The sequence below is a fragment of the Mus caroli genome, unplaced genomic scaffold (assembly GCF_978045245.1).
Source record: "Mus caroli unplaced genomic scaffold, Mus_caroli_1 scaffold_14, whole genome shotgun sequence".
Lineage (NCBI taxonomy): Eukaryota > Metazoa > Chordata > Mammalia > Rodentia > Muridae > Mus > Mus caroli.
The window spans coordinates 28113385-28130272 of NW_028227269.1; the positions used below are offsets into that span (position 1 = coordinate 28113385).

Consider the following 16888-nt stretch of genomic DNA (forward strand, 5'->3'; position numbering starts at 1 on the left):
CAATCCTACCTCAATTTCCAAAGTAAATCCCAAAGCATTTTCCAACCCTGCTTCTCACGTTCCTCTGGCTCAGTAACAGCTGCTTATGCCCCAGCATCTCGACCAACACTGAGTCCCCTCACAGATCTCTCCTACCATCTGGACCAGGGCTGGAAACAGCCTCTTTCATCTGCATCACTACAATGCCTCCTGAGAGGCCTGTGCCATCTTTTCTATCCACCATCTCCTTTCACCATTGCAGCCTGGATTAAATGCTCTCGTCCCCAAGATCAGACCTGTCCCTGCCTTCTATTTTCCATGACAGCAAACATCCTGTGGATTGTGAAAGACCTGCTGGTCTGTTTCCAGTGCCTAGACCTCATATCTTGCCAGTAACCTTTCCTCTGCTCCTTCCCTCCATCCAGGGTCTCTGTCCAAGTAGTGCCTCTGAATGCTCTCACCTGGCCTGGTAGTGTGAAGAGATGGCCAACCTCAGCAGGCTTCTGGGGGGTTTGCTCCATAGTGGTTTTTATGAGATACTGTGTCAAGTGTTTCTTTTATTCTTCTGATCGTCTTTTGTCCTGGATTAAAAGCCGCAAATTCTTTGAAGTTTCTTTCATCAAAGAGAGGGGAAAGGCTCAATATCACCTTTGCTCCACGCTCTACAATCTATCAGAATGTACAGGTTTTATGTAACAGCTGTGAGACTCAACACGTAGAAGTTCAAATGGGAACTCAAAGAGCATTTGCTGTGTGTGCAAGTGTAGCAGACATCTTCAAATTTCAGTAGACAAAGGACACACACTCTGGGGGCAGATCGATCAGACACTCCCCCACCCCCCCACTTTCCTGGGTGTCCTTGAGATGACACAGCAGGTAAAGGTCACTGTAGTGAGTGAACAGATTTGTGTCGGTACAAATTTGAGTGGATTTAAACAAGCAGACAATCCTCTGCAATGGGGCTTCTGCCGTGTGTTGTACACAGTGTATATAGATAGAGCGTAAGGATCTCCTCTTTTCTGTCAGCAGAGGTTTTACTATAGGTTTACAGTTCTTGCCCTGCTTGAGTTTCTGCCCTGACTTCCTTCAGGGATGGATAGTTAACTGGAAATATAAGATAAAATAAATCCCTCCCCCTTCTCAAGATGCTCTTGATGATGATGCTTTTATCACAATAAAACCCTAAGATGAAGGCTATGGGCTACAGAAGGCTCTTCAGGATGAGGTCAGCCCTGTGGTGGAGCAACAGCACAACTGTAGAGTTGTGACTGAGCACATCACAGTGGGAGGCTCCCTCCCCCATACCCTCCCTGTGTAACTACCAGGGAGTTCAGAGTATCTAGCTTGAGAGCCTCTCATATGCTCACTGAGCCATGAACTCAGCCTAGGGTTGGGCTGTACCTACCTGAAAGTGGCCCAAGAAATGGAATTTATTTACATTTATACCAGGACTGCTTTCCCGCACATTCTGTCCCTTCTAAGAAAACTTCTCAGAAGTAATCCACTTTTGTCTAGCACCTTGTGTGGGCACATTATGAAGGTGGGTGAGAGAAAGCATTTGAGGGTATTCACAGGGCATTCCTAGGCCTCTGTCTTCTTCCTGTCTGTCTCTCACTGTTCTCAGGACAGACACATGGGCTCATCTCCAGCAGGGGCTGAGGAGCTTGAGAGAAGTTGCTCACAGGGCAGACATGTTGCAGGGCTCCCTGGTCTGAACACAGATGCCCACAGCTCAGGGGTTTCTTCAGTAGTATTGTCTCATGCCTGGGCAGGGGATCTGTGATGGATGGTCACCAAGTCAGTGCTGCTATTTGGTACTCATGGGTTGACTGAGGCTCAGACATTTTAAACATAGATTTATATATATATATATATATATATATATATATATATATATAGAGAGAGAGAGAGAGAGAGAGAGAGAGAGAGGGAGGGAGGGAGAGAGGGAGAGAGAGAGAGAGCAATGTGTGGGTGCGGGTGCTGGGAATTGAACCACAGTCCTCTAGAAGATCAGCCAGTGCTCTTAACTGGATGAACCACATAGAACTTAGCCAGTGCTCATGACCTCTGAGCCCCCTCTAGATCTTAGGTATGGGGATGTTACGAAGAGGAGTACTGTGGAAGAAAGTCACATCTGAGAGTACCGGTCATGATTACATGGCTCCAGAGTAGCCATGTGTAAGGACCTATTCTTTTCATGTAATGGAGATTCCTGCTCTTCCTGGCACAAGATCGCTGGATTATAGATCACGAAGTAAAACCCTACGTCACAAGGATTGCAGGGAAGTTAAGATTTAAAAAAAAAAACTATAAATAAGGTTTACTTTTGTTTTTGAGATTGGCAAAAAGGAAAAGTCATACCTGTGCGTCATATAGGCTTAGGCCTTAAATTGGCTACGTTACTATTTTAACAATCTCTACAGAAAATTATGTTAATTGTGTTGTAATACTTGATTCTCAGCTGAAGAGAGAGAGAGAGAGAGAGAGAGAGAGAGAGAGAGAGAGAGAGACACAGAGAGAGAGAGAGAGAGAGTTAGTTCAATCAGACTGCAGCGTGAATGTCTCATCTTTCTTTTTATGGATCCATAATTTTTTTTTCAGGTAAAGATGAAGATCAAAGCTCTCCTTGGCCATGAGAGCATCTAGAGGCCTGGCTGAGCTCTGCCCATTCGGGGCCCTCAGATCTTGCTTTCAAAACTTCTTCGATGAAGCTGGAATCGCTATTTTAAATTTATTTCTTCATAGCCATGGTGATCTCCGCTCATCCTGACATCACACGGGTCTGGGATAAACAGGTTGAGATGCTGAGCTGATCCCCCCATGACACCCAAAGGGAGGAGAGAAGTAACTTCTACAAAACTCTTGTCAAAGCATAAAGCAAATGATTAAAGGTAGTAAGTTGAAGCAAGAGTTCATTGGGCATGAATCACGCATGTGCAGGCCTTCAGCGGACTGCACGAATCACGCATGTGCAGGCCTTCAGCAGACCATGAGACACATCGCACACCAAGACAACATAGAAAGACCAGTGTGAGGACAGAGCTCAGGATGGTGTGCAGGCGGTGGATGCTGTCAAGTTCATTTCTGTTCTGTTTGTGGGCTGTTTCTTTTACCCGCTGCTAAGGCAACTGTCTGAACTACTCAAAAGCCCCTGTGAGCTTTCCCTGCCTTCCTTTGTTGGAACTATTAATAACCCCCTAGTCCCATCTTCCAGATGCTGATGATGCCAGGGTACCAATACTTTTGGGGTTTCTCAATTTCTATTGAACAACACATAACAGTCACTGTGGTTCTCGGGTTTTCCTTCCTTAAAATGGGGATAACGACACCACATTACAGTGCAGCAGGTGAGGATGAGCCATGGGGTATTCATGCACTGAACACTTTTGAGTATGCACTCACGCACTGCCGTGAAAGTTAAATTCTAATTTCCTCCCATTCAGCCCACTTCCTTCATCATCGCAGTGGCTTCTGGCCATGTATAGCTAGAATGCAGATGATGTAGGGGAAGAAACCTTTCGTATTTCCCCATACCTTCTTAATTCTTCTGTAAATGGGAGTGAAAGCCAGGGAGCAGGAGAAACAAAGTAGAAAGTTAGGTGCACACCCCATCCATCTCCCAGGGAGCTCAGCACTTGGGTTTAAGGGAATACGCAGGAAAGGGCTCTGGCTGTGTGAGGGGAAGTAGCCTCGGGAGGGTGGCCAGGACAGAGGTGGGGCAATGCTCTTTAGGAGGGTGGCTTTCAGATTCTGCATCGAGCTGAGCTGTACAGTCTTCATCTCTTAGGGAGACACCATCCACAGGTGGAAATCTTGTTCAAGGGAGGAAATTCCTATCCCCACATTAGCATTTCCTGGGAGCCGCTGTCCCCAGTGGCTGTTAGGTCACAACAGCACATCTGACGAGACTTCAGGGATGAAACTCCCTAGGCACTGCTTTTGGTTTGCATTAGGGGGAGCCCCTCATTTCTGTGGTGTGACATACAAAGTTTGAATATTCAGACTCTATAAACACCAGAACATAGAAAGACATTTTTTGTTATTTATATTACAAATGTTTACCCAGAATAACTCCTTTCTAAGAAATTATTGACCTCCTCCCAGCATTGCAGGAAAGCTTGTACCTCCCTATACACCTGGAATTTGATTTGATTGGCACCATTCCTAGTGTGATCTAGTCTACTTGAAGAAGGACTTTATGAATGCTATGTGTTATGACTCCAGGTGGCTTTAAACTCCAGTCTTAGACAGCTTCTTGCTAAAGGTAGAATGGTGCTGATTCTGAGTATGTTAAAGCTGATATGAGAGAGTATCAGAGGCGTTCAGTGACAGAAGGACCATGCAAGTCCCATTAAGGAAAGGGGCTCTTCCTCAGGCCTAGAGACTGAGGGGAACTGGATCATATAAAGTCATTTGCACATGTTGGACAGCCAGGCTGACTCGTGTCTTTGGATGTCGGCTTTAGGACCTGGGATGAACAGAGGTACAGGCATCACAAGGTCACAGTTTAAGCTCAAAGGCTCATACAAGTGTCTGCTTGGTTGGGATTCAAGGCAACTCATGGTTGTAAGAGCTAGGATAAGGCTTGACATCCTCACAAGAAGCATGACAGATGCTGTGGACCTCCTCTGGGTGGAGGATGCTGGGCAGCTAGGTTTCATTTCCACACTTCTCAAAACAACACAACAGCAACTCACGTTGAAATAGAGGCCTTACATTGACACTTCTTAGTGTTTTTCTGACCTTCCCCAGAGGGAGTTGGTAACTTGCTAGGAGTGCAGTCTCTACATAGGTAAGGAGCTTCATTCTCTCTCTCAAGATTCTTGTGTCTGTATGTCTGTCGGTGGATGTGCACACAGAAGTGTAGGTGAGGAGGACAGAAGAGGGCATCTGATCTCCTGGAGCTGAACACAGGAAGTTGCTCGTGACCCAAGAGCTGTGGGTTCTGGAGACTGAATTTGAATCCTCTGGAAGAGTACTACACACTTAATTGCTGAGCCATGTTTCCAACCGCAGTTGTTGGCTTTCTAACTGACACTCAGGCAGATAGCCTCTCTCTCCTGTGAATCCATATTTCAGGTTTTCCCAGAATTGTTTTTCATATCTCCTTAAGTAACAAATGGTCTTCAAAAGTCACAGAGAAGTCTTCCTGTCTATAATCCTTGGACCAATAAACTTCAACAATTTCCATACCTGTGGCAAGGATGATGAACTATGAAAAGAGTATGCTGTTTCCCTGATGGGCACATAGAGACAGTTTCTGGGCTCAGGTTCAGATGGAAGTGAGCATTTTTGGCCAGTGGGATGTGAATTCATGCCACCTCTTTCATTCTATACTGATCTGCATGAAAGCTGCTGACATTGTAGACAAGAAAAACATAAATGAGTGATCAGGAAGAGAGGAACTGTGAGTAGCTATCTATCCATTCCATTTGGGGCTATTTGTCCAAGCAGGAAGTTATTCTCCATGACCACTATTCACACATGCATGGCTCTCCTTAGGGTTTAAGGTCAAAGCATGTTCAAAAGGTTTACAACTTTAGATGCTGCATGGCTGCTACAGCATTGGACACACAGCTTTCAGTACTCTATCTAAACACTTAGGTAACACAGCAGGGCTGCAACAGGCTATCTACACTAGCTTCCATCCAGGAGATAGTCCGTGAGACAAGATCTAGTCTGGAAAAAATTAACCCTGTCCAAGTTAGCTCTTGGAGAATTTAACTGTTTTGTGTTGAGAATTAACAGTAGATTCTTATGCTTATGTATAAATTTTATGATATGCTAATTTTGAACAAGGTAGTTTACAGGGATAGCTTAGCAACTGGGACCTCTACATACATACATACATACATACATACATACATACATACATACATACAGAGAGAGAGAGAAAGAGAGAGAGAGAGACACTTCTATCCAAACAAAGCACTCCTTCCTAGTACTTTCCTAACATTCCACTAGACTCTCCCCACTACTACACTCACTCACTCAATTAATTAATTTATTTAGCCAAACCCATGTTCAACTACATCTTGGAGCCAACATCAGTATACCATTCAAGCCTAGACTGATTTGGGGTATGCGCACAGTATGGCAAACTATGTCATAAACTGAACTTTTAGGGGAGACGAAATCCTCTACTTACTGTCTTATGCCTATGCATGACTGGCTATGCACATTATTAAAATCAGATGCATCTTGGGAAAGACTGTGAGTAGAGAATAAAGGCTTATGTAACCTGTCAATCAAAACAGAAAACATCTATGCTCCTTCTTCTAGTGACCAACTCTTTCAGGACCCATGGAAAGAAGCCCGAAGAAATAATCCAGAGTTCTTTCCACTCAGGGCCTTCAGCCCTATTGCAGTGAATCTCCTCTACTTCCATTTTGCCTTTGAATAAACTCTCTTATCACTTTGTTATTTGCATGTACTTTTAAATTCTTTGAACTGGACATTAAAAATGGGAGATACTCAGTCCATACAGTGGTCACTGGTTACCATTTCTTCATTCAAGAGACTCAATGTTTCAACCTCGATGATGACGATGCTATAATACTGAGTCATGTGACGACAAGTCCGATAACACATCCCATGATCAAGGTGTACAGCTGTTCTAAAGAAATAATGGGATAAATGAGGTTTTCATTGGGAAAATTATTTTTTTATGTTATTAGATAACATAAAGAACAGATTTCCTTTCTTCCTTCCTTTCTCTTTCTTTCTTTCTTTCTTTCTTTCTTTCTTTCTTTCTTTCTTTCTTTCTTTCTTTCTTTCTTTCTTTCCTGAGTACTTGTCAAAGCAGAATGAAATAAGAAGACAAGATGACACATGTTTCTAAAAAGAAATCAATGTTTACTGTGTTATTACTGTGTCTATAAAATATACAAACAATTGAGGTAGACCCTTTTTCATTTCTTAAGGCAGGGAGGGCTTCACTAAATGGCCAAGGCTGCCTTCAAATTTGTGATCTTCCTACTTCAGCATTCTGAGTCCTGGAATTAACACCATGCCTGGTTTCAAAATTTAAGAAACCAGGAGAAAATATTTTTCCAAGTTTAATAGAACAATGAATATCCAACAAAGTCAAAGTCTTCTTATGGACAAAATCATAGCCTGTTTAATATAAATTATTTTTAAGGTTCAATATTGTTGGACAGCACAATATTAGCAGAATGACACACATACCAACAAAGAATCCTCAGCAGATGGACATTGTCATGGATGCTCCAGGGAAGGCATCACATAGTGGCTGAAATCAGCAGCAGGGGAAAGTGATAGCTAGAGTTTTCTACAACTTGGGATACTTGGACTGGAAAGTAGACACACATGTGTGGAAAGGACAGATGGCTGCAGGAGGAGGGTGAGCTATGAGATGGTATGAGGATGCAGGGTGCCTAAGACCTTGACTCTCCATCTCCTGCTAACCCCTATAGCTTTCATTAACATCCCAGCAAGAGGCTTTTGGATTCCAGCAGGAGGCGCACTGAAGTCTGTGTATGCATACCTCTCCAGATCATTGCTCTCTTTTGTCATCCTCTCTTTTGCTGGGTACACCCTCTCTGTGGTGTCTAATACAGCTCTTTGAGGTGTCCTGGCCACTGGCATTATTTTCTCCTCATCAAATACCTATCCTCCCTGCAGACCATAGTGAACCATAGGTGGGGTCAGATGTTATCATCTCTGAATCCCCTCAGTAGTATGCATAAAGCTGCCCTGGAAACCCTTTGTAAATGGAAGATGAAGCCCACATTTGGAAGTCAAGGGTAGCAAATACACCGATAGATATTCAGGCACATAGTGTTAGGCAGATCTTCCTGGTCCCACTGTGGTGTGGAGGCATCTGGGAGATTCAAAGGTGAAGGGATGTGGCTGGAATCTAGGGAAGAGATTCACAGAGAGAGACAATAGGAGCAGATCTGACCCAGGGCTGCAGTTGACTGATATTTTATGGTCCCTTCATACTAAACACTGAATAATTTAAAACAGCAGAGATAGCCACATGAGTTCTGTGTGTCCTAAGTTTTAAGTCAATGGGGGTTCAGAGGAATTCATTATTCTCTTAGTGACTGCGGTTAAACAAGCCACCAGTCTCTGGATCCATACCTATGCTGCCTTCTGGACATACTGATGTGGGATGTGAAGCCTTTGGTGACTGTTTTAGTTTTCTCCCCTTTTGCTGTGATAAAATAGCCTGACAATAGTATCTTATGGGAGAAAGGGTTTATTTTTGTCCATTGTTCACAGTTCATCATGGTAGGGAAGGCTAGGGAGTAGGAGCCTGAAGCAGCTTGATAGCTAGCTACCGGGAGGTGGAACAGCTTCTTTGACACACAGACCTACTGACATGATGCTATGCTCCAATGCATATTCAAAGCAGTCCCAGGTTGAACCCTTTGAAACTGTGAACCAAAGTAATAACCTGATTCAGGGATGTTTGTATTTAGCATTTTGGTTATGGCTGGGAAAAGCCACTACCCTTCTCTTCCTGTGCTGGAATTCTGGTAGAACGTATACATCTTCCCCAAACCAAAGCCTGTTTCTGTGTGCAGCCGCCTCCTTGTTGACTCTAAAGTTTGAGCTGAAGAACTGCCACATATCTACCTAACAGGGAAGTGTCTTCCCTCTCCGCTGTATATGCCAAGCCTCAAATTTGCTCCAGATCCCAGTTTTAAATGAACAATTTATTGCAAGAGAAACATTTTTCTTGGTGGTAAATATATGTTGTTTAAGTTTTCTAGCTGCTACTCTGGTGAAAATGTAAGAGGTAGGAACCAATAAAATATCCATCCTTCACCCAGCCAAATCCTGTGGAATTTATTTTGCCACTTCCAAATATAAAATATATTTTTTTGAAGTCAAGTGTTCACTAAAGCTGTCTCCACTGCCTCCCCATGCTCTGTTCTTTTCATACTGCTGTCATACTGCCAAAGCTGTTGGGGGATTTATTTTTAAATTTAGAGATATGAATTTGGCTTTACACTCACTTTCAGAACCAGTTAAGTTTCTTCAGCTTTTAGATGATGCTGTTCTGTCAAGGGATGCGGTTTTCCTGTTAGATGTTTGTACCGTTGGATTAGTCAGGGTTCTCTGCAGGGACAGAAATAATAGAACGAGTGCATATTACAAATGGGATTTATTAGCTTGACTTACACAAGGGCTGGGTAGGTCAACAATGACAACTGCATGCTGGAGAAGCTGAGAACCCAGGAGCTACTCAGTCCAGACTCTCATGATCTTTCTGCCTCAACAGTCCTAATCTGGTCCTGGAGGACTGGAAGATTCTAGAGAGCTGCTGGTCTTCAGTCCATGGTGGGGTGCTGAGGAAGATGGGTCTTGATGATAGCAAATTCTGGCAGCAACAGTGCAGAACTGATTCCCCAGAGTTCCCTGTCAGGATTAAGGGTCCAAATAGGTTTCATCTGGCTTGTCCTTTTCTGTGTTTCTGGTCTTTGTTGACTGGAGACAAATGTTTCCTCCATGATCCAGACAGAAGTACCTGGACTTAGCTGCAGACAGATTGGAAGTGCTCTGGGAAATGAGGCCCATTGTCCTTCTTCAAGGTTATCTGTCCCGCTAGTCCTGAATATAACCAGTGGCAGATGTAACAGAGAGTAGAGGGGCAGTGTGAGTGCAAGGTGTGGCAGATGGACACACCAAGTTTCCATAAAATCAACCTTAAATATGATTTAAAAAAAAAGAACTTATTTTGGTGTGTGTGTGTGTGTGTGCCTGTGTCAGTACACATATGTGCATTCAGCTGCCAGCAGAGGCCAGAGAGAGAGTGTTGGATCACTAGAACTGTAGTTGTAGGCAGTTGAGTACTGGGAACTGAAGGCTGGTTCTTTGGAAGAGCAGCAAGTACTCTTAACCACTAAGCCCTATCTTCAGACCCCATTTAAGTTTTGAAATGTCATCTACCTTTTTGAAGAGGGAGAAGGCTTCTACAGTAGCTGTAGGCACTCTATATTGATGACTCTGTTAAAAAGCTAGTCATAGGATGGAGTCCTAGTCCCATACTCAGTGCTTTATCCCAGTCTGCTGGTGCTGGTACCTTCCCGATCTTGATCTCTATACTTGGACCAGGATGCATAACCTGCATCCAACCTGCTCACTCTGTCAGCCAGACTTTACCCTGATAACCCCAACCTCATATTTATCTTCCAGGCCACCCCTGCTCACAGATCCTATGTTCTGGCCAAGCCTGATAAGTTCACTGTCCTATCCCTAAAGAGCCCTGCACCCACACCGATCCTTAGGTGGAGCCCAGGACTCATACACAGTGCTATGACCCAGTCTGAGAAGCTGTGCTTGTTCTTTCCCAAGCTTCAAGTTGAGTCCGGATGCACACCTTATGTGACAATCCAGCCTGCCATGTCCATATCAGAAACAATCAACAAAAAAATCCACATGCCCAGGTCTCATCTCAAATACACAACAGTGTAAAAGGTCTCCCAATCTGTCGATCCTACAGAAATGACCCCCAGTGAAAATTACCTGAAAGGACATCCATAAACTTCATCAAAGGAGCTTAAAGAAAATGCATATAAATCAATGAACTTACAGAGAATGGACTCCAAGTATATATGAGTGATGCCCAAGAAAACACCGTAAGGCAGAATGAAATTATAAAAGCCACTCAGAAGCAGAAAACTAAATTCAATACAGAGTTAGAAACATTGAAGAGAACTCAAGCTGAAATGATGATAGTGCTGAAAAATTGAAGAACCCGATAAGAAACTCAGGAGAGAGGATCAAGTAGAAGACAGAATTTCAGGTCTCAAAGGTAAAGTATTAGACCACACAAGCCAAAACTATGAAAAAAAAAACTAGGAAAGGAACATACAAAAACTGTGAGACACCATGGAAAAAAACCCTTCAAATTATAGTCATAGATGAGAGCGAAGAATCCTAGGACAATGGCATAGACCAGGTCTTCAACAATAGGAAAAAAAAAACTTATCCAAATTTAGGAAAGACACACCCACACAGATAAAAGAACACAGAGAGCACCCAACAGACAAGACCATAAAAGAAACCCCCAAAGCATAGCATACATACACAAGTATACATATGTCTATACATATCATACATACACAAGTATACATATGTATATACATATCATACATACACAAGTATACGTATGCATATACATATCATGTATATGTATACAGAACATAGTATAAGTATGTTCTTATATATACATAAGTATACAGAACAAAGAAAGTATATTGAAAGATGAAAGAGGAGAAAAAAAAAGCTACACGTATAAAGGAAAACTAATCAGAAAGCTGATTTCTCAATGGAAACTCTGAAAGCCAGAAGAGCTTTGAAGCAAGGCATACCGAGTTCAAAAAGGTCATGTCTTCAGAATTAGGCTTTAGCAACTAAACTGTAAGAACTAAGACTATCTGCCACAATGAAGGAGAAGGAAGAAACTTCCCATGCTACAAATAGGCTAAAAAGTTCATGTTCACCAAAACAACACTATGAAGAAAACTGGAATGGAGAGGTGGGGGGGGTAGGAGTCTGGCGGGGAGGTGGGGGGGGGGGTGTGCGGGGTGAATATACGCAGGCCAAGATACCTAGAAAGAAAGCCCACAAAGTCTAAGCACTGAAACAGTGTGTCAGGGTAAATATCAGAACTCAAGGCTCATGGCAAGTTATTAGTTGAATGAGTCACATATTCAAAAATAAGTTAAAATCAATACTAAAGGAGAGTCTGAGGAACCTGCCAGTGTTTTCACAGTGAACTTGGAGGTCACTGAAATCCAGATCACACGAGGAGAGTGAATTCATGTGTATCTTTAAAATCTAACTCTAAGCCATGTCTGATAATGCCGGACTGTAATCTCAGCTCTTTGGGAGGTTGAGGTAAGAAGAGCTTAGCCCACCAGGACTACACAGTGAGTTCAAGGCCAACCTAGGAAAATTAACAAGGCTTGTGTTGGGGTAATTTTTCTGGGGTTTCTGACCTACTCTAGCTCATACAGCCCCTGAATAAAAGCCACAGAAACACAGTATTTTTATTAACAAGCTCTAAGCTGGGACTGGGCAGGTCTAAGCTATTCTAACATAAATCCCAGCCATAGGCTGGCTCCATGTTACTTGCTGTTTGAGTCTCACCTGGATTGCTTTGCCCATGTGTGTCTTCAAAATGAGCTTCTGTTGGCTACACACTTACAGTTCATGCTCATGGTCCATCCTGCCTCATGGCAGCCTCCTTCTTTAGTCTCCACCCTCTTTCTCCTCATGTTCTCACTTGAAACCCCTTATTCCATCCTAGGTCCTGCCTTCCTGCTCTCTCTGCCCAGTCCTAGGGTCCAGCTTTTTATTAACCAGTCATGGACTATCAGGAAGCCTTCTTTACAGAACATTGGCTAACACAATTCCCCAAGACTAAGGTGCAGTCTAGTCAGGGGCACAGAACACTCAGCTTCTGAATACCGAGCAGGAGGGTAACCCCAACAAAATTGCCTCGAAAGTAGAAGCAAAACAAGAGCTGACTATATATGCTCAGGTATAGAATGGTTTCCTAGCATGTACAAGGCCCCGGGGTTCATCCTGAGTGTTCCCTACTCTCTGTAAAATTCCCAGTGTTAAAAACTATTTGCTATGCATTTCATTCTTACTACAATTTAACCCTGATATGGTTACCAATCATCAGGGTTACCAAAAGTGTCAAGGTTTTGGTTGTTTTTTTTTTAAACTATGAAATTTATATATTTCTCTCTTTTAAGATCTAGCTTACATGTTTTGAAACCTGTTTTTACTCATTGGCTTGAGGCCGTAGTGTTGATTTGAAATTATGCCTCAACTGATTTTTTTTTTCTAAAAGAGATGGGGCTATTTCTTCCCTCTGTAACAGAGACCAATCAAGTCTGCTAACTTCGCTTTGTTAAAATCTAAGGTGCTGTGCATGAGCCGCACAAGCCCACTCTGGAGTCTGAAGGCATGACACACAGATGGGTTGGGGTGCTATCCCATGACACATACAATGAATTCCTCTTAACCTCACTTTTTTTTTTTTCGCCTTTTAGGGTCATTGGTATTCCTAGTCTTCCTCATGAAGATTGTTAATAAGAATATCAAGATAAAAAATTATCAAGAAACAAATGGGAATGATCTGTCTGGAATGATCTTGTACCCATATTTGAATTGTAAATTAAACGAGGGTTGATAACTTGGATTAAAAAAAATTCCAAAATGAGTCTTTTCCCCATTTACTCACACTTAGTCAGCAGAAGGCGTCTGTTCTTAGTATTCAAATGAGACAAAAGATACATGAGTGTTTGTGTTTATAATGAGAGATAATACGCATGAATGTTCATGCTTGTAAGACGATCACCCTTATCAGCTCAGAGTCTACAGGTTGCTTGGTAGAACTACAAACACCAAGTGGGGTGTGATAGGTGCTGGGGATGTGGACCAGTCTCATTGGTGCCTGATAAGCCTCAGTGTCTTCATCCTGGAAGTGAGAGCTCAGGAGAGATTTTGCCTGCACCTAAGTGATCTGGGAGCTGCAAGGAGCTCATGGGCGCCCACAAATGGCCTCTGCAGAGATCACAGCTTATTTTCTAAAAGGAATATAGAACTGAGATGATCTTAAGATTAATTAGATATCCCAAAGAAAATAAAGGTCTGACCCAGGAGCAGGTGATAAGATCCTTGAGGTATCTTGTTCTGAGAATGGTTTGGTTGAGAAGGGTGAGCAGTTTGGCACCTGGAGGAGCCTGGGCTTAAAATGTGCATGCGACCATTTCAGGGTGCAGCACTTGGCACTTGCATAGTATACAGAAGGCAGTGGGCATCTGGTTATTTTTAAAATGTGCATCTTCCAGAAAGAGCTGTGTATTCACACACATGTGAAAATAAACTTTAGAGTTTAATCTTCTGGGGAAATGCTGTCACCTTCTCTGGTATCCAGTAAAATCCATATTTTATACTGAGCTTTTTCATAAAAACAAAATGAAAAATTTCCCCATTTCCTTAACTCTAGTCCAAAACACCTTTTACTTTTGAGTGGATTTGGCTATACATACACACACACACACACACACACACATACACACACACACATACACACACATATATGTGTGTGTGTATACATATATACATATATATGTGTGTATGTATATACATATATATACATATATATGTATATATATGTACACACACACACATAACTGTTCAACTTGGAGATCAGTGTACATGTCGCAAAAGAGGATTTGGAGAAAGGGGACACCATCATTCTACCTCTTTCCCCTCTGAGTGTGTGTTCACAGAACTCTTACCTCCTGTTGCTACAGTCAATTAACAGGAAGTCTGAGTAGAAACATGAGAACCAAGTCCCACACAGACAGCTCTAGGGTAGACAAGGAGGACCACTCTATTCCCCTCTAGAGTCTGAGAGGATCCTTAAGTGCTCAAAGGGGCGTCATGTATAACACATTCTACATACATGATGGAGAAACATTGTGTAAGGAGGAGGTTACAACTTCAACAACAGAAGCACAAACTATGTTTGATAGGTTAAAACTATATCCTTCCCCCAGATATCAGATAAATATGGGCAGATGACAGTCAAGGAACTATGGCTGATTGCCAAAATCCTTCATTGCTTCAAGATCTGAAGGATAGCTAGCCCTCAGTGGTGTTTCTCTCTGCTTCCCACAGGACCCCTGTGTTTCCTTAGGCTGCTATGCTCTGCAGTTAGATGGTTTATGTTCACCCTGTTCTAGAAGCCTTGACCAATGAGAATGTGATCACACCTTTTTCTAACCACAGCCTGAACTTCTGAAAGGAAACTCAAGAATTCCAATAAATTGCTTTTAATAAGAAAAATAGAAAAGTCCCAGATTAGAAGTTATAAACAATATGAAAGACAAGGAAACCAAAGCATGTACTGTATTTGATTAATTAGGAAAAAATAGAATTCACATTTAAATGATATATAATAAACATGTAAGCATTTAATATAAAACTAAATAATTCAAATTCCCTCTTCACTCTCTTCATTTATCACCCTGTTCACTTTATAGCCCAAATGCTGGTCCCACCCATGGCAAAGGGAGAGTTACCAGCTTGCCTGTGGGAAGCCCATTTCTCTTAAGAAAGGGTAAATGGTGACTTCTCACTCTCCTACCTGGCACTTTGCAAAAATAAAATTTGGGTTTCATTGATGCAAGCAGTAGACTGCGGTGTTACATCACCGGCTGTTTGAGACAGGCTGGGATGGGATAGTTTCAGAGGACCCTGAGTTCCTACCATCACTGTGCCTGGTCAGATTGATACCCTATTGTCACATTCAACAGTCTGACCCATCTGTGAAACTAGTGATGTCTTTATTGGTATCACAACTATAGGCTCATTATAAAACCACACAAAGGTGCAACATTGTGCAGGAAAGATTAGTTTCTTAAGAAAATAATTTAATTGCTTGCAGCACTCTTCAGACTTGTTTTAGCTGCTGCACAGGTATCTTCTTGCCATATTCTGGCTGTCCATGAACACGGGGTCCAGGGAGGCCACCTTGGCAGCAATGAAGGAGTGAATGCAGTGGAGGACTGCCGTCAAATCCTGGAACTCCAGCTCCTGAGGGGAAACGAAACAGGACTGTGGTCACTGGGAAGGTGCTCTACGGCAATGTTTAGCAAATTCGGTTCTTTGTGAACTCCAAGACTTGTTCTCTAAGTAAGTACAAATAGTTGCTGAAACAGGTAATGTCAAAATAAAGGCAGCGCAGCACAATCAACACATATTTATAAGGATGGATATACTGTTGTTCACATTGGTACTCAGACAGCCTAGGCTGTGTCGCCTTAATCTCCATACAGGGTGGGATGCATGCCCTTTAAGTCAGCATCCCTCCTTAGTTTGCGCTAGGTCTTCATCAGTCCTGAAGATCAGCGTTATGGTTTATGTCTTTACCACAGGCAACAGTACCAGGGCTAACAATGACAGTGCAGTCAGAGTCTCATGGGGGTGGGACTGACTGTTTGCTGACCCTGGTTGCATGTGTGCATTCCTCCATGTGTGACTTATAATGGGCATTTTCAGAAGGGCAGAGTCCTGCTGTGTGAGCAACACATTGAGGGAGAGACCTTGGCTCTTCCACATCCAGTTGTCATGTCAACAAAAGGAAGAAATGATGCTCAATAACAAGGTTCTTTTGAAGATGGTGGGCTCCTTAAATTTAAGGTAAAAAATACCTTAAATTCCTAGGTTCTTACTTTTCCACCTTAAAGCTCTCAGAGACGAATATTGAAGAATAAAATCTATATAAGCTGTTACAATTATTTTAAAAGTAATAATAATAATTATTATTATTAATGATTTTGTGAGTGCTGCACATGTGGAGATCAGAGGACAACTTCATGGAGTCAATTCTCTTCTTCTACCATGGGTTATGAGATTCTATTCAGGTCTCCAGCCTCTGGGCGATCACACTGGTCTCTGATATTACTCTCTCCCCTTCATAATTCCCCATACAAAGTTCCCAGCCCCAACCAACAAAATTGGCAATGAGCCTACAAGGCTATATACAAGGTGAAGTCTTCAAATGTCATGCTGTTGTAGAGCAAAGCAATCTCAGTGTCTTGGGATATAAATGCAGCCCAATCCACAGCCCACTCAACAGGCAGAAAGGGTGATTTCAGTACATCACTGATGATCCCTTTCTACTCGATGCTGTTTCAATACGGTGAAGTTCCAATACGGCAAAGAGTGGTATAATTCCTTTTAAGGCGACTGTTCAGTCATTGACATCCTATTTATTAAATCTGAGCCAAATTCTATCACATTCTAAACTGCTGAGACAAGACCACAGAGAAAACTTCATCCTTTTCAGGAGGACAGCCTGCCTGCTCAGGCTTGTCCATCCCCCAGTTGTACTCCTTGGGATGGGAAG

The 16888-nt window shown here is 42.6% G+C and overlaps 1 protein-coding gene across 2 annotated transcripts in view; it reads right to left on the reverse strand.

Annotated features, from left to right (window-relative positions):
* Positions 1 to 15202: 15202 nt before the first annotated feature.
* The window catches only part of Sntg2 (syntrophin gamma 2), a 206478-nt gene continuing 204792 nt past the window's right edge, over positions 15203 to 16888 (reverse strand). For both annotated transcript variants that reach the window (XM_021179140.2, XM_021179141.2), the window contains one exon: positions 15203 to 15573. In XM_021179140.2, coding sequence (XP_021034799.1) covers positions 15442 to 15573 — 132 coding nt within the window. In that variant the 3' untranslated portion in view covers positions 15203 to 15441. The remainder of the gene's footprint in view (positions 15574 to 16888) is intronic.